This window comes from Chelonia mydas, chromosome 6 (genome assembly GCF_015237465.2).
Source record: "Chelonia mydas isolate rCheMyd1 chromosome 6, rCheMyd1.pri.v2, whole genome shotgun sequence".
In the NCBI taxonomy this organism is placed as follows: Eukaryota; Metazoa; Chordata; order Testudines; family Cheloniidae; genus Chelonia; species Chelonia mydas.
The window spans coordinates 84120343-84140879 of NC_051246.2; the positions used below are offsets into that span (position 1 = coordinate 84120343).

General features: G+C 36.6%; 1 protein-coding gene across 10 annotated transcripts in view; it reads right to left on the bottom strand.

Moving 5' to 3' along the window:
* The window catches only part of HECTD1 (HECT domain E3 ubiquitin protein ligase 1), a 101596-nt gene that overhangs the window by 21419 nt on the left and 59640 nt on the right, over positions 1-20537 (bottom strand). For 3 of the 10 annotated variants that reach the window (XM_037900540.2, XM_043548693.1, XM_037900539.2), the window contains exons 19-27: positions 20345-20450; positions 16417-16551; positions 16192-16331; positions 15433-15756; positions 14196-14362; positions 13785-13961; positions 8734-9570; positions 4247-4468; positions 1868-2001 (exon numbers count right to left, since the gene is read on the bottom strand). In XM_037900540.2, the coding sequence (XP_037756468.1) occupies positions 1868-2001; positions 4247-4468; positions 8734-9570; positions 13785-13961; positions 14196-14362; positions 15433-15756; positions 16192-16331; positions 16417-16551; positions 20345-20450 (2242 nt within the window). The remainder of the gene's footprint in view (positions 1-1867; positions 2002-4246; positions 4469-8733; positions 9571-13784; positions 13962-14195; positions 14363-15432; positions 15757-16191; positions 16332-16416; positions 16552-20344; positions 20451-20537) is intronic. The other 7 variants (XM_037900541.2, XM_043548694.1, XM_037900543.2 and 4 more) reach the window with 3 other exon arrangements.

Here is a 20537-nt window from a genome sequence, read left to right on the forward strand (position 1 = left end):
TCAAACTTGGATTCCCACAAATTAGGTTTCTAAATCTATGTTTAGGCATCTAAGTAGCCGGATTTACATAAGTGTGAGCACACATGAATCCCAATGAAGTCAAGGTGATTTGTAGATGTTCAGTACATCTGAAAAGATGTGAAGAATTACTCCATAGGCAAACTAAGAGGAAATTCAGAACCATTACCACCAGAAGTCTTATGTTTCTCATTTTAGCTCCTGCAATGTCCATTCTCGCCACCTCTTTTTCTGAGGTCCCAGCACATACATACTGTGACATCACAGCTATCAAGGAATCAAACCAGAACATGGAATCAAGCACAATGGGTCAGGCAAGACCTCTGTGTGTGAGGTTTTATTTTTTAAGGACTTTTAAATACAGTGCACTTTTTTTCTTCCAAAGCTACCGAAATTCAATCTAAAGTCTGAAGTGATACTGGTCAACCTTGCCAGACTACTGTACACCTTTCGGGAATCTGATTTGTCTTGGGTATCCCCAAGTTTCACCTCTCTTAAAAACTATTTAATTACAAAATCAGACATAAAAATACACAAGTGTCACAGGATACTATTACTGAAAAATTGCTTACTTTCTCATTTTTACCATATAATTATAAATCCATTGGAATAATATTGTAAATAAATATTGTAGTTACATTTCAGTGTATAGTATATAGAGCAATATAAACAAGTCATTGCCGCGCTGAAATTTTAGTTTGTACTGACTTTGCTAGTGCTTTGTTGTAAAACCCGGCAAATATCTAGATGAGTTGATGTACCCTCTGGAAGACCTCTGCACATCTCCAGGGGTACGCGTTTCTCTGATTGAGAATCACTGAACTAGGGGAAGTAGAAGATTTGGCCAGAATAACATTGGCTCTTGTTACTGAAGTTGTGTTCCCATCATTTGTGGATCAGGTTCTCAGTCCAGGAGTCTGATTAGATTCCCAACTGATAACAGGAGAGAAGGTAGCAGCTGTGGCAGGTCAGCTTTTTTCACTTTCACACAGCCAGAAGGTTGTACCCACTGCTTTTGATGTTGACAGTGAACTGTAAACTTTGGATGCAACTATCATCCTTTTTCTTTGTCACCTGGAGATTTCATTACTGCAATGCTCTCTGCATGGGGCTGTGTCTTAAATCCACCCAGAAATTGCAGCGGGTACTCAGAATTTGGCAGACTATTTGTTAAGTTGTGTGTCATTTTATGAGCACATTAAACTGGTGATCTATGATCTGAACTAGCTGTTCATTGGTTTCTGGGCTGATTCTAAGATGCTGGTTTTAGCCTATAAAGGTCTGAAAAGGCTGTGACCTGCCAGTGTTAGAAATTTCCTTTTCTCCTTATAAGATACTGCCATGGAAGCACATGAGCTATAGCTCCTTTGGTACAAAAAAGAAGGAGCTGGTGAAATGGCACTCACTATCACGGCCCTGCACCTTTTAACTTTCATTCCCTGATCACAGTCTGTAACAGTCCAAGCTTATTAGCGTTCAGGGCACACTGCAAGCCATATTTTTAATTGCTGGCCAACAAACCGAGGGTCAGATTGGGGAGGTAGTACAGTGGTTTAATTGGTGAGGTTTATTAATTTGGTATATTTATGTTACGGCTGGCATAGTGCTACTAGCAAGTAACTGTCAACATCTATTTATGCTGAATTGTTTTAAGAATTTGTCAAGTTGACTCAGAGCATGGAGCGGGTACTCTTATGTATTTATTATAACTCTAAATAAGCTCTAAGGATAGAAAAGCCAGTTCTAGGTCTCCACATTGCTAGCATATCTATGGGTGTTTTACATAGCCTTCAATATGCATACTTTATTTAAATGGAAAATATTTTTGTATGGTAGGTATATACTATACCATAACTTCCTCATATTCCTGATCTTCTTGATTGTCATCTTCATTTTCATCATCTTCCTCATCTGGCTCAGGCAGATCCTCATCATCCTCTAACTCTGCTAATAGAGTACTTGCCCGGCAGCTATCAAGAAAATCTATATATAAAATAAAAGAGACACAAACCCATTTTAAAAAAAAATTAAATAATTTTGAAAACTAAAAGCAGAGAAGAAAGAATGAAAACAGATTTCATTTAAACAAAATAACTATTAAAGAAGACAGGGCTAAAACCTAGTTCAAGATACTCTGGCAATGTGGAAAAGAAAAAAAGGTAAAGCACCTAAGATAGCACACTTGGCAAAGAAACAGGAGTCTGTTCAAAGGACACAGTAAAAATATTTAGCAGTGTATGTGTCTCTCACTATTTGTTAAAAGTAACACCTACAATCACAGAACTGGTAAAAATGGGGGAAAAAATCTTTATCTCTTCAGTTTATATTATGCATTTCATAGCATTTTATATTCAGTCACACAGTCAGTTTCCCCTTTTATTGTGGGTCTTTCATATTTGTGTAAATATGTGGACTGTAAAACTACAAAGATTGGAAGTGGTACTCGGGGGTGGTTACGACCTTTAAATACCTTTAACTCATTTTCAGAACTAATTTCAAATTAATGGTGTCCTTTTTACTAACATTAAGTGTGTGTTCCAAACCATGACATATGACTAAGGCTATGATTTAATCATGGGTATTTTTAGGCAAAGTCACAGACAGATCACAGGCAATAAACAAAAATTCACAGCCCGTGACCTGTCCATGACTTGAACTATAAATACCCATGACTAAATCTTAGCTGGGGGGCCATTGCAGAAGTCATGGAACCAGTGACTTCCATGACCTCCATGACAGACACGGAGCCTTACAAATGACATAATGTAACAGACTCTTTTGATAATATATTTGTTAACACCATTTTTAAAGATAAAATGTATAATCACCCGTACTCCCCTAGTGTCTACTAAAGAGGGGTTTTTTTTAGTGTGTGTGTGTGTGGGGGGGGGTATCTGCACAAATAAATTCATTTATCCAAGCAACCTCTGTGTCGTTCCCAAGACTCCAGCAGGAATTCTATGACTACCACATCAGTCTTTCCCAAGTACAGTATGCTTTAAGCCCAGCCACCGAGCCAGAACAAAAGTTTTTGTCAACATGTAGATATTTGAGTGACACTGGTTCCATTTAGTGTCACAGAATCAAACAAATTAGAAATGGAAAAGGCATATTCAGACATCTTGACCATCCCCTCTAATGGGCCTAATCCATTGAAGTGAATGGGCATTAGATGAGGGCCCAAGACAGAACTTTTCTCTACATTCTTTAAGTGCTTTGTTCATTTTAGTTTTAAATGACTCATGTAATGGAGTTCTCATGACCTCCCTTAGGAGGCTATTCCCCAGTTTAATAAACCTCTATGCTACAAAGTATTTCCTGATATCCAGCCTAAATTTTCCTTGGCTCAATTTCATCCCTTTCACTCCTATATATTACTCACCTTAGACTACCCTAAATTCCCCCTTTTCCATTTTAGTATTTACACCCTTTAACTGCTTATCCTATCCCATAGTTAGCATTTAGCCAAGCTAATCTGTATTGTGCATTTAACTTAAGTTCTTTTGTGTCTTTCCTCATAAATAAGATCATTCCATCCTCTTAATCATTTCATTTTTTTAAATTCCCTTCAATTTGTTGACATTCCTCTGGTATTGGGATTCCTGGAACCACACACACACACACACACGATTCATAAAATAAAATGTGTTATCGCTGAGATAAAAGGCAATGGCCTGGATTTTTAAAAGGCATTTGGGCATTGCTGTGTATAGAATTGCAACTGGTTTAGGAGACTAAATCTCATCTTCAAAAGGGATTCAGACCCTTTTGAAAATGATATTTAGGCTCCTGAATCAGTTAGGAACTGTAACGCTAAGCACAGGAATGCCTAAATACCTTTAAAAATCTGGACCAATATACCTATACAACACACACAGAAGAAAGTTTGATTTTAAAATACACCTATTTACTGAATGTTTTAGACATTAAACTCATTGGTCCAATTTTTACAAAAAATCAAATATAATATTTAAATGGCTACATAAAAAAAATCAGTAAGAGGAGAGAGATTTAGACTATAAAAAAAAAATGGACAAAAACACTGCCATTATATCAAAACTCCTTTGAATGAGCACAGCCTTGCATAACTCATGACAGGTGAACAGCTCAACTCTCAAACACTGCTCAGGAAATAAAATACTAAACAAAAAACCATCAAAAAGATAAAGAAGAAAAGGAAAATCATTAATGGGAGGTCTGCTTATGTTCATTTAAAAATGAAACTTACCATATAAAGAATATTCTGCCTCCTGACCTGTATCGCTCTCACTAGATGTTGATGTTAGGCTAGTAGTTAGAGTGTTACTAAGTGACTGACCAACAGATAAAACTGTAGTTGCTGTAGCTACATTGCTGCTGCTAGTAACACTGGATGTAGACATGGTCACTGTTGATGTGGTACCAGTTGTAGTCAGATTAGGAAAACTTTGGGCACCCATAAGAGGAGAAGCTATAAAGATATGGTAAGATACAATAAATGATTCGAAGAGCACAATTTACATGCATGAGTCCTGTGTTTGGGGGGGAAAAAAAATGTGGGCTTTTTTGGCTTGAAAGTCACCATAGGTAACCTGTCTAGGAAGCCTATGAGAAGAGGGGTCCTAAACACAGAGGTGTACAGCAACTGTTTGGTGGGTGTAAAATAGACTGCATGTCCATTTTGGAACAACCTCCATGTAAACTAAGCAAAATTTTATTAAATACATCCCACTGTATACAAATTGCTTGGAAATCTGCAATATCTTCTTTAAAACCCAGTTTAATCTGATTTGATCTCTTCTCTAACTAATGTCAATACAATTTAATAGATATACAGAGAAAATATTCTAACTGCAAAAAGACAGTTAGAAACATTAGAACGGATATAATTTTGTAGATTCTGATGTTTGTACATTTTACAAATCCTACAGAAACCCTAACCTGACATTCTCTCACATATGTACTATTTTGTTTAATTCTATGTACTGTGTTTATTCATTAATATGGGCAATGTACTTCAGTCACAGGTGCTATGAAAAATGTAACTTAATTTCCAAACTTGTGTTAAAAATCTCATCCATGATTTTATCTTAAAATCATTTTCTGAATTTACCTTTTTAAAAAACATTAAAGACTAAAAACAAGAAAAAAAGAACTGTGACTGCATGCTCATAAAATACACTAACTGCGTTTTATTTTAAATGTATAATAATTAAGGCCCTATTTGAATTACTGGATGATCTTCAAATAATTGCGGCTGAGGTGCAGACAAGACATGGAAAATCGCAGAAAAGTAATAATGGACCTTTATTAATAGTGGTAATTTGGAAAAGCCAGAGAAGACCTATTTGTTTAAAAAAAATTGCTGGAAGGATATAAACACTCTAGTATTATGTTATGCCTGCTATTTTTTTGTTGTTTTTTTTTTAACAAGACATTATGCTGCAACAATAGTACATTCATTACAAAAGAAAGGTGACTGGTACAATATAAGCTTCAGAAGATTATAAAAGTCTTAACACAATTACTGTAGAAATCAAGTCCAATCACTTTAGCCTTTTATATTTTACTGTTATTGCAGTACTAAATGCATAATCAAAATGTATGCAAAATTGTGGACTGTGCAGAGCAAGCTAATTAAAATAAAAACTGTAGTGGTAGCCCAATATCGCAGGATCCACAATATCACGAATGAAGTAGGGCCTTAATGATAACTGACATATGTGCAGCTTTGTTTACTGTAATTCAATGGGCAGAATTCTGGGTATTTACATGGTGACCGTGATTATATATGCAGTGCTGTACGGTGTATCTGTAAGAAATCAAACACGTAAGCCTCAATCCTGCAAATATTTCTGCACATGCTTAACTTTAAGCAAGTGAATTGTCCCGTTAACTTCAATGGGATTTCTCACATGCCTGAAGTAAAGATTGTGTATGTTCGCAGGCTCAGGCCACAATAAAAATATAGCTTGCTGCATGTTATGGGATTTTCAAACATTACTTCTATAAAACCTGTGAAATACAGGAGTTTGAAGTTTTAAAAATAAGCTTTTTAATTATTAAAAAAAGCAATTTTGGAAATTGCTTCCAAAAGGGATACAAGCAATTTAATCACATTAGAAAGAGTTTAGAAAAAAATTCAGTTTGTTTACTCAGTGCATTTGATAGCTTTGTGTATAATAAATGTTACTGCTTCTGTTTCATTCTGTAGTCAGTCATTTCCCCTTTGCTGATATGAGTCTTACACAATAGGCTAAAAATTAAAACTAGGAACATCACAAAAATTGACTGAGGTATCCCAGGCAGGTATAGTACCTGAAAATAATTTCACAAACTAGATTTAAATTTTGAGGTTTCCTTTAAGTAGCTAACTTCACCTCCTAAAGAGACCTCTCACTGCCCCATACCTCTTTAAAGACAAGCACGAGAAATTTCAGGCCCAAGGATATTTTTTTTTTTTTTTTTTTTTTTAAGTTTGAAGAGCCTGAAAAGGGGGATTATAATAGTGTGGATATCTTCTCATACACAACCACAGTAGCAACAGCAAGTTGTTACTAGAATAAGGAGGAGGTACAGTAGAAGTCAAAGTCAGCACATGCCAGCTGTTATTACACGGTTATACAAGCGTACAGAAACTGGTTAGCTCAGATACCACTGCATAGTAACTACTGGTAAATGCTGATATTTTTAAATTGCAACCATAATAGCTAGATCCTCAGACCCAATCATCTGTAATTTCAGACAGACGGTTTCTGGACAAGCCTATAGGCAAAATGTATCTGAATTCCAGGCCCTCCACTTAGCTATGTGTAACCCCAGCGCGTCCCAAGCTTCAGAGACTTCTCAGTTAAATATCCCAGATGAGCCCCCACTTGTAAAAGCAACAGTGGGCGGGATCGAACCTGGGACCTCTGGAGCTTAGTGCATGAGCCTTTACTACGAGCTAAAAGCCATATGGCTCTTCGCAAAGGCTGTAGAGCAGACTCATTCACCTCTCTCTAAGTGGTCTCGGTGCCACTAGATGGGACAAAACACAACACCCAGGAGGTTTGTGGGTTACATATGCATCATACTAAGTATGGTTTCTTTATTGAATTTAGTCTTTGGTGCCACATCTATACTAGATGCCATTTTCTCCTTTTATAAAATTCACAATAATTCCTAAAAGGAGAGAATTTTTTTTTAATTAAGATTTAATTTTGAAATAAGCAATTGGCAAGTTAAGGACTGGGTTTACTTGCACTTTGCATCACTACTGTTTCACAATATATGTCTTAACATGCTGCCAAATTCTAGGAAGCTAATTAAGTGTGCTTTAAAACACATACTATTGTTTTCAATCAAAGCCTCCCCTCCCCCAACACAAATTAACTTCAGCATTACTGGCACTGTTCTCCTGCTCTATGAAACAAAGAGCCAGTAATCTCTTTCTTCCTCTACTCCTCCCTCTATTCCCCTTTATCTTTATGCCTGCCCCAAAGTGTTAAATTATTTTTCCTGATCTCACTGTATGAACATAAGAATGGATAGCAAAAACAAACTGAAAAGTTTTCTATACATCATCATTCAAAGAAAAAAGATGAACACACATGCGCGCACACACAAAAGGAACAAGGAGCAATCCCTTTTACTGTAGCTGGTCATTCACCTATTTGGAGAAAAAGAATACAAGGAAAAGGAATACAAAAGGTATGGCAATTCTAATATGAAACTGAACTGTTGCTTTCTGGTTAGGATGGCTTCATTTCTCTGAACTTGGTCAATTTGATAAAAGGCTGCTCATCAATGCCTTCCCCTAATTTAAACAACATAATTGGCCAAATTTACAAAACAAACATCTACAAGTTATATGATACACCAAGTGAGAGACAGTGCCATTGTAAAACTCAGAAGAGTGAACTAACTCATAATAAACAGCAGGATTTTATATACTTCCCTTACTGTACCTTAAATCCAGCAAAGGGCTGTAGCACATACCTTGCCTCAAAACACATACAGTACCATTGAAAACAATGGAACTACACACATGCTTAAAGTTAGGCATATGCCTAAGATTTGTTGGATCAAAGCCATAATTATACACAAACTATACACATCATAATGAATTCAGTAAAGTGGATTACAGTTGGCCTTAATATTAAGTGGGAAATTATATCCATGGAAATTTTAAAATATCTTTCTACTGTACACTATTTTTTCCTTTACTGTGTTATTTAGTTTTAAGTCTACAGAATCAATTCACAATGCGCAGGAAAATCCCCTAGTAATACTGGTAATTACATATATACTTTTCCCCCTCACGGTAGATCAGACCTCTGCATGTGTGTAAATATATGTAATATGGAACAGATTAAAGAAGCAGCCTCATAAATCAGCTGCTGTTACTTTTCCAGCATCTCTAATTTTGTTGAAGTAGCACATTTTCAAAAATGTGTTACAGGAATAAACTTATTTTCTTGTTTGGAGAATGCTACAGAGGGAACAAGGACAATTGACACCAATATAGTTACAAATTAGTGAAGAAACAGCAATACGCCATTTCCCAAACACAATGAACTCTTCATGAGTTATACAAAAACACAGGAAATGGGGGCTGATGTAAATTCCATATAAAGCTTTCAGAATGGACCACATTTAAAGTCTAAAAGGAAGCCAAAGACAGACACATCCTTCCACATCCCTCTTACATGAAGCATTTGATCTCATTTTCTGACAAAAATATATCTTACTTACTTGCAGTGCTCATGACATTCCTTCCCAAAGTATTAGTGTTGTTATCACTGCTACTTCGGCTTAAATTCATGTTGTTAGTGGCATTGGTACGTGCTATGTTTGCCACTCTTCGTACAAAAGACTCCAAGCTAGACGTTTCACGTGAAGATAAATTAGGAACACTTGCACTGGAGCTCATTGGAGCACCAGCAGCCAACAAAGAACTCACTGAAAGTCTGTTACTTGCTGAAGAGCTAAGGGGTCGTTGGGAAGCTGCTTCTTTATTGGTCAGTTCAGATACTGAACTAACATCAGGAGAGCTCACACTAACAATTCCCATGGATATAGCACTAGACTCCCCAGGAGTACGTATGGAATTGTCAGGACCTAACTTCCTTTCTGCATTTTCATTTCCCATGTCCGCTGTTAAGGTGCTGGTGCTTGCACTGGATGATGACCCTACTTCAGCTTGAGGCATGTTATCAGCAGAAGACAGAACAACAATTGGCTCGTGGACGTCAGTGCCTGAAACTATATTCTGTTCCATTACACTCTCTGATCTCCGCTCCATTTTGCTCGAACCCAAGCTGATGTCGCTGCTACTGGCCACGCTACACACAGAACTGCTGCTTCCTTTTCTACTTGAGGAGCCTGCAGCAGCAGTCGTCTTGTCTGGACAGTTGTTTTTCACCAAGCTGCTCCATGACTGCGTTGTGCCTGAAACAGTGGATGAAACAGGTTTGGGTGATGCCGCTGAATCAGGGTCGTACCCTGGTGCAAGCTTGAGGTCAAACTTTCCTTCTGCGCCCATACGGTAAGAGTTAGAGCCACCAGCATCCCAGGTGACATCAATCCAGCCTGGAAAGGGACAGGAGTTTGTGAGACCCAGCAGAAAGCAGACAGGAGCGTGTCAGACAGTAGCTCCACAATATGGGATCAGCTTTGCATCAGGGCTGTATCTCTGAGTTACTAAAATTAGTAAATAGCCTTCATTGCCAATTAAAATGAAAAAAGTTTTTGAATTTAAATAATTTGATAGTTTTACTAAGTTAAGTTGGCATTCACATGCCTTAACTAATCTCTATTTTCAGGGTCTGAGAATCCAGCCAAAAAAAGTTTGCTCCAGGCTGGAATTTGGCATACTAGATGCCTGTTAAACAGGCGTTTCTTCTTGTTTTAAAAAAAAAAAAAAAAATCTTTATTTTAATTAAAGATGGATATGAGTTTCATATAAGTGGGCTTGAAGTATTTGTAAGATAAAATGTTTACTATAACAAAGGATGCTAATACAGTTTCCCCTAAATTTACAAATTTCATTCCTTAAAAATTAAGGAAGTTAAGTCAGCAAAAATCATAATTATGTATTAAAATAAGTATTAAATTTATGTATTAAAATTTCTCATGTCTTTACTTATTTCTGTGAAACTGTAATAATTACAACACTGTTATATATGTTGCTTAAATGAAGCTTAGTGTGCTAGCATCTAAGTTATAGAATACATATTTAAAAAATGAAATTGATTAAACTGGGACTTTTTTCTTTCTTGTATTCAATTGAAAATACAAATAATTTTACTGAAACTCAGTTTTTTAGTTCAGTAATTAATGTGGGCCCAATCCTGCATTCCTTACTCACATGAATAGCCTCACTGACTTCCACTGGACTATACAGGTAAGGACTACTTGCTCGAGTAAGGGTGGCAGGTTTGGACTCTATAATTGCAAAAGAATAATAAATTTAATAGAATGTTTGACCAGATGATTACTTGAGATGAAAATAGCTCTAACAGGGGATGCACCTTTTCAATTCTTTTATTAGAAGATGTTTCTAACACCATTGTGATAAAAGACTAACGTAAGCAAGTTCAAAAGGTAAAGTTAATATCTAAACCCTTAATTCAGACTATTGTTACTAATGCTCACATCGTGTATAAATGGTAAAATGTTACTCTCATGTTTTAATTTCTTGCTTGTCAATGTTTATCACAATCTTAATGTTTCATAAAGTTTTTTTTTTAATTTAAGCTTTACTATATGTTGTTATAATGAAACTCGGTAGCACTGTTTCAACTGATCAGAACTTTCCATTAAACTCATAAAAATGTGGGGGGGGTTTTAGTCATTTTATATCACATCAGGAAGAAATGAGACCTAGAAACTGTCAAGCCAGATGCACGTTTTATTTTCTCAAATAAAGACAGATATGAGCTATTTTTAAGTTAAACATTAAAATGTACTTTTGGCATCATCAGATGCTTTTTTTGTGTATGCAAAGTTCTACCCAAAAGGCATAATTTTTTAGAAGAAAATACAACTTCAGAGGCAATTCTCAAACTAGGCCAACACGCTCTTGCAATTTGGAGAAAAAGTGTTTTTAAATGGCCACAATCTTCATATGTCAAAAATAGGTATCCACATTAGCAGTGTCACAGTTTATGAAGTATTTTTGGTTTTACTATGCACTGATAAACATTTGAGAGATTTTATATGAACTGTTTCAAGCCACCTCAAACTGAAACTTGCCATGCGAAAGGTAACACACAAAATTTGAATTTTTCCTTTTCTCCATTAAAAACTCAGGATTTCAAATGCTTTTCTTGCCAAACTCTACACACAAGACAGGGAGGTAAGTCCCTTATCATGGTAAACAAATATGAATTTCCTTATGGGGTTCAGGAGAGAATGTTTTGGAAAAGCATAATCAAATATACTATTCCTAGTTAGTAGTATCTTTCCTACCCTATTATTTTTAGATTATCTGATTTTAAAAGCCCACATGAAATTTTTTCATATATATAATGAGATCACTTTCTACGCATTAGGAATCTTGCTCCTGCAAGGTGCTGGGTACTCTTGCCCCAGTCCAACAAAGCATTTCAGTATCTCCTTAAAATTCAGAAAATTCCAACTAAAGTCACTGGGATGTTTCTTGCAATATTCCAACAATGCATAGGAAGACTATAGTAGGGATAAAGAATTTGCTGATATGTTTTATGTAATCTGACTTAACCACATGAGAAGGCTGAGCAGTAGTTTCACTTATTTTAAATAATAAAGTTTTAACAAAGGGAGATAAACCATTGATTTACTAGGGGATTTGCCTGATAAAAATACTACTCACCAACCATACTTAGAAAAGTATTGCAAATAAGAATATGGCTGTGGGTGTGGCTGCATTTGTTAAGAGCAGTGTACTGACCATAGAAGAGTTCCCTACACGCTACACTGAAGTTTAAAAAAATATCCAAACAATATTATATCTTTAAATAATATTAAACGGCTAACAACCGCACACAGAAAAAATACAGAGCTAAGGAAGGAGTGATCCTATATTCAGGAGGCATCAGAAATGGGGTTGATATTGTATCCTTGAAAGGGAAAACAATAAAGAAGGAGACAGTATAATCATCACTGTTCGGGAGCCTCTCTGATAGCACTCTATATCCTCCTGAGCTCTGATTTCCATGGCTTTTGTAGGCCATTAAGTTAATCGCTTTTATATTAAGCAAACAGTGACCTGATCCCAGTGAAGCTAGCAAGACAGGAAAGGTATAGAATACGTATTTAAAAAAAAAAAAAAAAAGTCCAAGAAAAACGTTGCAAACGCTAAGCTAGAAGAGATGCAGAAAGGTATCTTGAGACAATGCAGATATGAAGCATAGTTCATCATCTTGTACTAATCAACAATTTTACATGCTGTAAACTGTTTATCATGTCACAAACAGATTCTGCAATAACAATTTGGTGTATTTAATGAAGCAAAATGGTAAAGATATATTCATTTCATATTCACCATTTCCAAACCAACTCAATTTCTGCTGTACTTGTTATATGTACTGGAACAGACTATTTTCATGCATTAAAAAGAAAAATGTAGAATTTCACAACTGAACTCAACAGTGAAAAGAAAATCATAACATTTAATCGACCTCCTCTAAAATATTAATCATCTGTGCCCTACAAACATCGTAACATTTTCTCATAGACTCTCAGACTTTAAGGCCAGAAAGGACCATTGTGATCATTTAGTCTAACCTCCTGCACTTTGCAGGCCTCAGAACCTCACCCACCCAACCTCCTGTAATAGATCTGTAACCTCTGGCTGAGTTACTGAAGTAATCAATCATTGTTTAAAGACTTCACGTTACAGAGAATCCACCATTTACTCTAGGTTAAATCAGCAAGTGACCTGTGCCCCATGCTGTAAAGGAAAGCAAAAAGCCCCTAAGGGTCTGCCAATGAAACCCGGGAGAAAATTCCTTCCCAACCCAAATTATGGTGATCAGTTAGATCCTGGGTATGTTGGTGAGACCCACCAGCCAGATACCTGGAAAAAGAACTCACTGTAGCAACTCAGAAGCCTCCCCCCATCTAGCGTTCCATCTGCAGGCACTGGAGATATATTTGCTACTAGCAATCCCAGATGGGCCACATGTCATTGTAGGCAATATCATACCATCCCCTCCAAACTTATCAAGCTCATTCCTGAAACCAGTTAGGATTTTTGCCCCCACTGCTCCCCTCGGGAGGCTGTTGCAGAACTTTACTTCACTGATGGTTAAAAACCTTTGTCTAATTTCAAGCCTAAACTTGTTGATGGTCATTTATATCCATTTGTTGTGTCAACACTGGCCCTTAACTTAAATAACTCCTCTCCCTCCCATTATCCCATTGATGTATTAACAGAGAGCAATCTTAGCTCCCCATAGCCTTCCTTTGGTTAGGCTAAACAAACCAAGCCCCTTAAGTCTCCTCTATTAAGATAGTTTCTCCATTCCTCTGACCATCCTAGTAGCCCTTCTCTACACCTGTTCCAGTTGGAATTCACTTTTCTTAAAATGGGAGACCAGCATGGCACACAGTATTCCAGATGAGATCTCACCAGTGCCTTGTAAATGGTAATAACTCTTCCCTATCTCTAATGGAAATACCTTGCCTGATGCATTCTAGGTTTGCATTAGCCTTTCAAAGTGAAGCAAAGAAAACAAAATGATGATTTCATAATCACAATTCAATAGAACATGAAACTATTAATCTAAAACTCTTTATAAATTCAATAAGCACTTCCTCACCATTATGCAATTCTCCTGTAACAGTGCCTTCGCCCTGTGGACTGCCATCCTGATCTCGCCACTTCCAGTCAATTCCCCTGATTACACGAGCACCAGGAACCATGTACTTCAAAACTTGAGAGCGAACTAGCCGCCTCTGCCTCCGCAGATTAGCTTCTGCTTCCTTAGCTGCTTTTCCTACACACAGTAATTGAAATGTAGATTAAAGAAAAATCTAGACAAGATTGTAAAAGTATGTTTAAAAGGTAGAGCTAAACTGCATGCAAACTTATTTTGAGCTTAGTTTTTTTTAAAAAAAGGTCAATGACAAAGTTCAATTTATCACTTTCCTCATATTCACTTATCTTCATGCCATGCATTCACTATCACTTTGTGGGAAAGCAAATTGGATAGATGTATTATTTTCCTTACCTAATTGATCTTCACACACTCCATTCACAGTACCATAAAGTTCAAAACCAGACAGGGAGAGGTAGTGTGTTTGCCCACTGGCATTCTTTCCCATCTGTTTTATTCTTACATGTCTCCATCCTTGCTTCTCATCCTTTGGCGGATCTATAGGCCAGGTTGCTGTAGATCTTCATGTTAATTGGGAGAAAAAGAAGAGAGGCTTACTTTTACTGATGCTAATTTACTAATGCATGAAAACTGACAAGAACATGAAAAATATGAAAATAAGAAGCTTTACGGGTTACAAAATTTGGATGAGCACTGGTGTGAATTCACAAGTGTTACCTGCTTTCTCCAAAAGAAAACCAAAGCCATCTTCTAAATCTGGAGTTCAATTTTTCCATTATGTGAACCACATATTAAGAGTCTCCTGGAACACTTCTCCTCCCCACTCTTGATTGCACGGAGCACTTAAGGCTCCCAGTCACAATTACATAATTCCTGTAGCTACCATATTCCTGTAGCTACCATAGCAATTGCGTGCAGGAAAAAATAATACTAAGTAAATTAATAGCTTGTTTTAGCTGCATTTACCATAATGTAAGGCAAGACAGAAACAAAGAGAAAAACCAATATCAAATGACCAGCCAACTTGCTATGAATCAGCAGCAAGTACTCAGTGGATTATCGACCCCAGTTTGGGGAAAACTACTCTAAACCATGTTATGTTGTTACCATGCAAGTTAAGCTTATTCAGCATCAGCTTATTCAGAGGAATAAGAAGAATGCTGTGTTAGTCTTCAAATGGAAGAGTAAACAAAATTTGCTCTAACATATTTCCACCGCCTATGACAAACATTAGAAATTAGGCAACAATCTGATCTTACTACTATATTGAGATCAGACATTTGTTACATTCTACATTTCATAATGTAGAGTGATAATGGTCAGACACTCTTTAACAACAGTGCATCTCTCCATTATCCATATGCATATACAAGATCATAGCAAAGAAGCAACTCTGTGGAAAATGCAACAGTATAGATTTTCAATATTTATGAACATTTAAGTCCATAATGCATCAGTGAAAATAAAAATGCGAAACTAAGTTTGTGGAGTAGAAATGCTCTTAAAAGAACCAAAGAAGGGTTTAAAATTAGAGATGCAAGAGCCTACATCTAAAAGCTAGGAAATAGCAAAGCATGTTTTTAATTGACAGTTCAACTTTGTAAAGGCAGCTAGAATATTTTCAACATACCCTGGTTCATTGAGACTACAGTCATCAACATGGGTATACAAAGTAGTCCAATTCTGTCCATCCTTGGATACCTGGAAAACCCAATTTCTGAGTGCAGATCTTCCATAACCACGAGCATGGCGTAACGTATATGCCGATGGTATTACCCAAAGACCAAGATCTATGGCAAACCAAGCATTCTTATCATCATTAGTATGACAATTCAGAGCTGAACTCTCTCGGCTTAAGATGTCTTCCAAACGTCCATAAGGCAAATTTCTTCCTTCTGAAGATGTAACCACTACTAAGCCATAGGCTGCTGGATTTACCCACTCATATGCAGTTCTATGTTGAAAAGAGAATTGTATATTATTCATTTATCATTTACTTTAAAAGAACAGATCAGTAAAGTTTGACAGACTGCTGAGAATAATTTTTAATTAAGATTAAATTATAAAATAGTCAGACCCCCTGAGATATTAAATAATTGAGAGAATCCAAAACTTTCATATTACTACGAGTTCAAAGAGAAAATGATTTGTCTTAGATAAAGACAGAAATTGAAATTCCCAAGACAACTTCAAAGGTTCATAATGTTCTTTTATTCCTCAGGTACAATACACACAAATTTAATTCTATCCAGGAATACTAAAAAGGAGAAATCGTTCTTTTCGAAATGATAGTATATTCCATTTTACTACAATACTTCCTTGAGTTCTGCTCCTGGTAACTATGGCATATTACATTTGATTTAACTAAATTAACTCTGAAGAATCTTACTTTGCATTTGTCCCAATCCAGTATATAATTCCATTTTCATCAAAGTCATGTTGGTGCCTGAATACAAATGTTTGGCCTTCACGTAGTTTTCGTACAAAAACAAATGAAGCTCGATCAAAGTCATACCACTGCTTTGCTACCTAAAGAATGAAAAAACAATTGAAATCATATCAAGAAAGAATGCCTCTACTCTTTGCAAATTCATCTGTGTGGGATGTTGCTCACCATTTTCAGGAGATATTGCTCTAAGGATTCCACTGTTGCCAAAGGCTCCATTTTCAACATTCTGCCAGTTCGATCTATCAAAGAAGTCTCCCCAGAAGCACGTTCCAAACGAAACCTCAATCTTCTTGTTAATATCTAAACTCAAGTGTACCAAAACATTAATAAAGGCCTCTTCTGATCATACGTGTGTCAATTTTATGAAAGTTGACACATTTCACCATAACAAAAAGTTGTACTGATTCAAGCAAAATATATTTCCACTTTTATGTTTTCATATACCTGTTAATAAAATAACAAGAGCACAAAATGGAAACAAATACATATATCTTATTAAAAAACCTTTCAACTTTGCATCGTTACAGCTAACCAGACAGATATTCCTTACTGTACTACTGGAGAACATATTAAGTAAATTTTTTTTTCATCTTATGCCACAAAATTATTTACAGTAATGTCTATTAATCAGGAATACAAAACTTGAAAATACTTTAAAACATATCCAATTTATAAAGTAGTGTTTTCATAAGTTCCCCTAGCTAATTTTTGGTAATTTAAACAGTATTATTATTAACAATAATACTTTGCACTTCATAGTGCCTTCCATGATCTTAATAACTACTTCCAAGTCTGAATGAGTTAAGACTCAACACCTGTTGAGCAGAAATGGGTAAACAGATGGGGAAACTGCAGAACCCAGATGTTATAATAGGAAGTCTGTAGCAAAGGCAGAAACAGAAGTCACATCTCACTGGTCTCCCTGATCAGGGTTTAGCCACAAGACCATCTTTCCCCTCACACAGTTTTCTTCAATCCCACAGCTACAGAATATTACAAAAGGAGCCAAAGTTAACAACTTTCACATTCTACCAGTTCTTTAGTTGAAGACTGGGTCCATTTTTGGTATATATATGTAGTGGACACTAGTTCCATCTGAAACGGTCAAGATGTGTATAACTGATTCTATGTATCTTAAGACATTGCAGTCTGCAAGCTCTCTCAGGCAAGTCATCATTGCACTTGAGAATTTTTTCATCATTTTTTTCTCTGGTTACAACTGCTACGTTTGTGACATTCTAAATATTCTCATCGGAAGAGTTTGGATTCATAATCACAGGATGATGACTTAACCACAAAATTAAGCTGAAGAGAACCTAGGTTTAGAGAATATTTTTAATAAACAAAAGATGGCAAGAACAGAAATGGCAATTGAGAAAAATTATTGGTAAAGCTGAAAAGCACTACTGCAGGACTAAATACTTACTTTTCAAAAGTTACTGCAAACCAGAGACCCCCCTTTTATTCCTAAAAATTCTTGCATTCTTATATTAATACCAGGAATCAATTTACCATATTGAAGTCAGCATCAAATGTATGGGAAGTAGGATGGAAAGTCAGACAAGAAATCTAACAATTGATGTTCAGCATGCTGGCCTTAGAAAGTTTATCCATCAAACATTACCTTACTAAGGAGGAATAAAGTTTGAATTTTTTCCCCCTTTTTACAGATGCTTAAAATAAGCCAGACTTGAACAATGTTAGCTACTTTTAACTTATGAACAAGCAACGGCAACGCTTCTCCACATTGGTCTGATGAGATAATAAACTGGGTCTATGAGAAATAAAACAATTTTAAAAGTATTATATATAAAAAAAAACAAACTTAAAAGCCACCTTTGTTGCCGCTTGCCTCTCCAACTACCAACCCATCTCTAAACTAACTGAATGTGCTGTCTACAATTTCTCTCCGGTCCTCCAATTCCATTCTAAACCCTCTCCAAGCTGACTTCTGCCACTTGCACTCCACTGAAACCACTCTCACCGAAGTCTCTAATGACCTCCTTCCAAGCTAAAGTTCAGGCTTGTTCAACACAGTCCATCATACCTTTCTTGAAATCTTGTCCTCCTTTGGCTTTCATTACTGTCCTCTCCTGGTTCTCCTCCTACTTCTCTAATAGCACCTTCAAGCAAGTTATTGTAGGATTCTCCTCATATCCCCTCCAACTTTCTGTGGGGGTTGCACTCTGGGCTTCTACTCCAGACCTGTCTCCTTCTGTCCAAACTAAAATCTCAACCAATCTCTCTGACATCTCACAGATGTCTAACCATCAGCTCTAGCTCAACGTAGCTATAACAGAGCTCTTAATCTTGCCCTCAGCTCTCCCTTCTACCTTGATCATTGTGAACAATAACTCTATTTTGCCTGTCACTCAGTCCCATCACCTGGGCATCATCTTCAACTCTGATCTCTCTCCAGGTTCTCACATCCAAGCTATATCTATATCTTGAAGTTTCTTTCTGAATAATGTGTCTAAAATACAGTCTCTGCAATTCATCCACACAGCTAAAAGGCTCATTGAGGCTATAATCTCATATCTCAATTACTGCAACATCCTTTTCTCTGCCCTTGACACATGCAATCTTGCCCTGATTATATTCATTCAGAATGCTGCTGCAAGGATCATTTTCATCACCTATCACTTTAAGTCAGCCTTCTCTTTGAATCTTTCCACTGGCTCCCCTTTCTCTATCACATTAACCCACTTGTTCTCACTTTCAAGGCCCTTCACAGCCTATGCCTGGCCTATCCATCGTCTCTTATTCAGCCAAATTTTAATTTTCCATCTGGTAGATTTTTGTACTGACAAAATTGACTGAATTACAGAAATTGCTGGGGAAATGCTAGCGGTTTTGACGACAGGAGGGAAGTTTGGGCTTTTGGCACCCCCAAGGGGTTGCGGAATGTGGTTTTAATTTTGATTCTCATGCCCAGCTGAAATTTTTGGTACTGGAGAAGGGATGCATCTTCTCTTTCTACCCCCATTTTGAGGGGGGGAAAAGAGATGGTTTTCCATTTTGGAGCAGGAGTTTAATTTGAGTTAATTTACATTTCTTGTTCCCACCACAGCAACCCTGCACAGCAGCTGTCTCTGATCAACCAAAAATGCCAGGCTTCATCACCCACTTGTTAAATTTTTAAACAAGCACCTTGGTACTTTCTCCCATGCTGCCCCTCTTGAAAAGAGCTCCCTTTAAACATCTACAAAACAACCCCATTATCCTCTTTCAAACTGTTTGTATGATGCCTACAATAAACCTGACAACAATTAGGCAACTGGTATGTTGATACCACTGCCTATCATGCTGATCAACACTGTCTCACTGTTTCCTCGTACTCCCCCATGTGTGTTCTTCTGTTGTTTCTTGTCTTACATTATAAACTCTTTGGGACAGGTACTATCTTGTTGCTCTGTGTTTATGCAGCACCCAGCACTATTACAAATAACAACAGAAAGATTACAAATGATCTTATTGCACATTATTGCACAATTTGGTTGTTTCAGTGCAAGCAAAGTAAGACAACTCCAGCTCTGAAGATTTTACATCGTAAATAACTATGGTACAGCTGACCAACAGAACAGCTGAAGTAGTAGTCCTTTATTACAGAGTCCCCCAGCACCAAGAACTAGTAATAATAAAAAAAATCACAGTAGATATATTAGGATGTTTCCCTCTGCTGTTCTTTTCCTAGGGCTTGTCTACATACAAAAGTACGTACAGTACAACCTGCTAGAGTGGATGCAGTTATATCAAGGTAAAGTGGTCGTACTGGTATAGCTTATTCCCACACAGGATGGGGAATATCACTGGACACAAGGGACAGTTGACAAATCCCCTCTTTTTTCAGTCAGAATTTATCTGAACTCTCACTTTCTATAAGAAAAGTAAATGAAACTGCTAAAAAATCTGAGCAGTACAGCAAGTAGCAGAACATTAAAGAATAATGAGGTCACATCTTTTTTAAGGTTAAAAAAATTCTCTAATTCTTTACAACTAGACAGGAATATGTCTCATGTAGATTGACTGAGATTTTTTCCTAAAATTAATATGAAACTCAACATTATACATTACTATAGCAATACACAGTTACCTGCAGATTATATGTAGAGCCTGGTGTATCATACAAGTAGAGAGGTAGACGTTCAATAGATTCCAACACTGCTATCAATTTCCGAATTAATGCAACTGCTGGACGACTGTGAAGTGAAGCAGTTAGACATTACAAAAATTACCTCACATTGAAAACTCAAGAAAATGTTTTTGACTAAATCTCAGGGGATAGC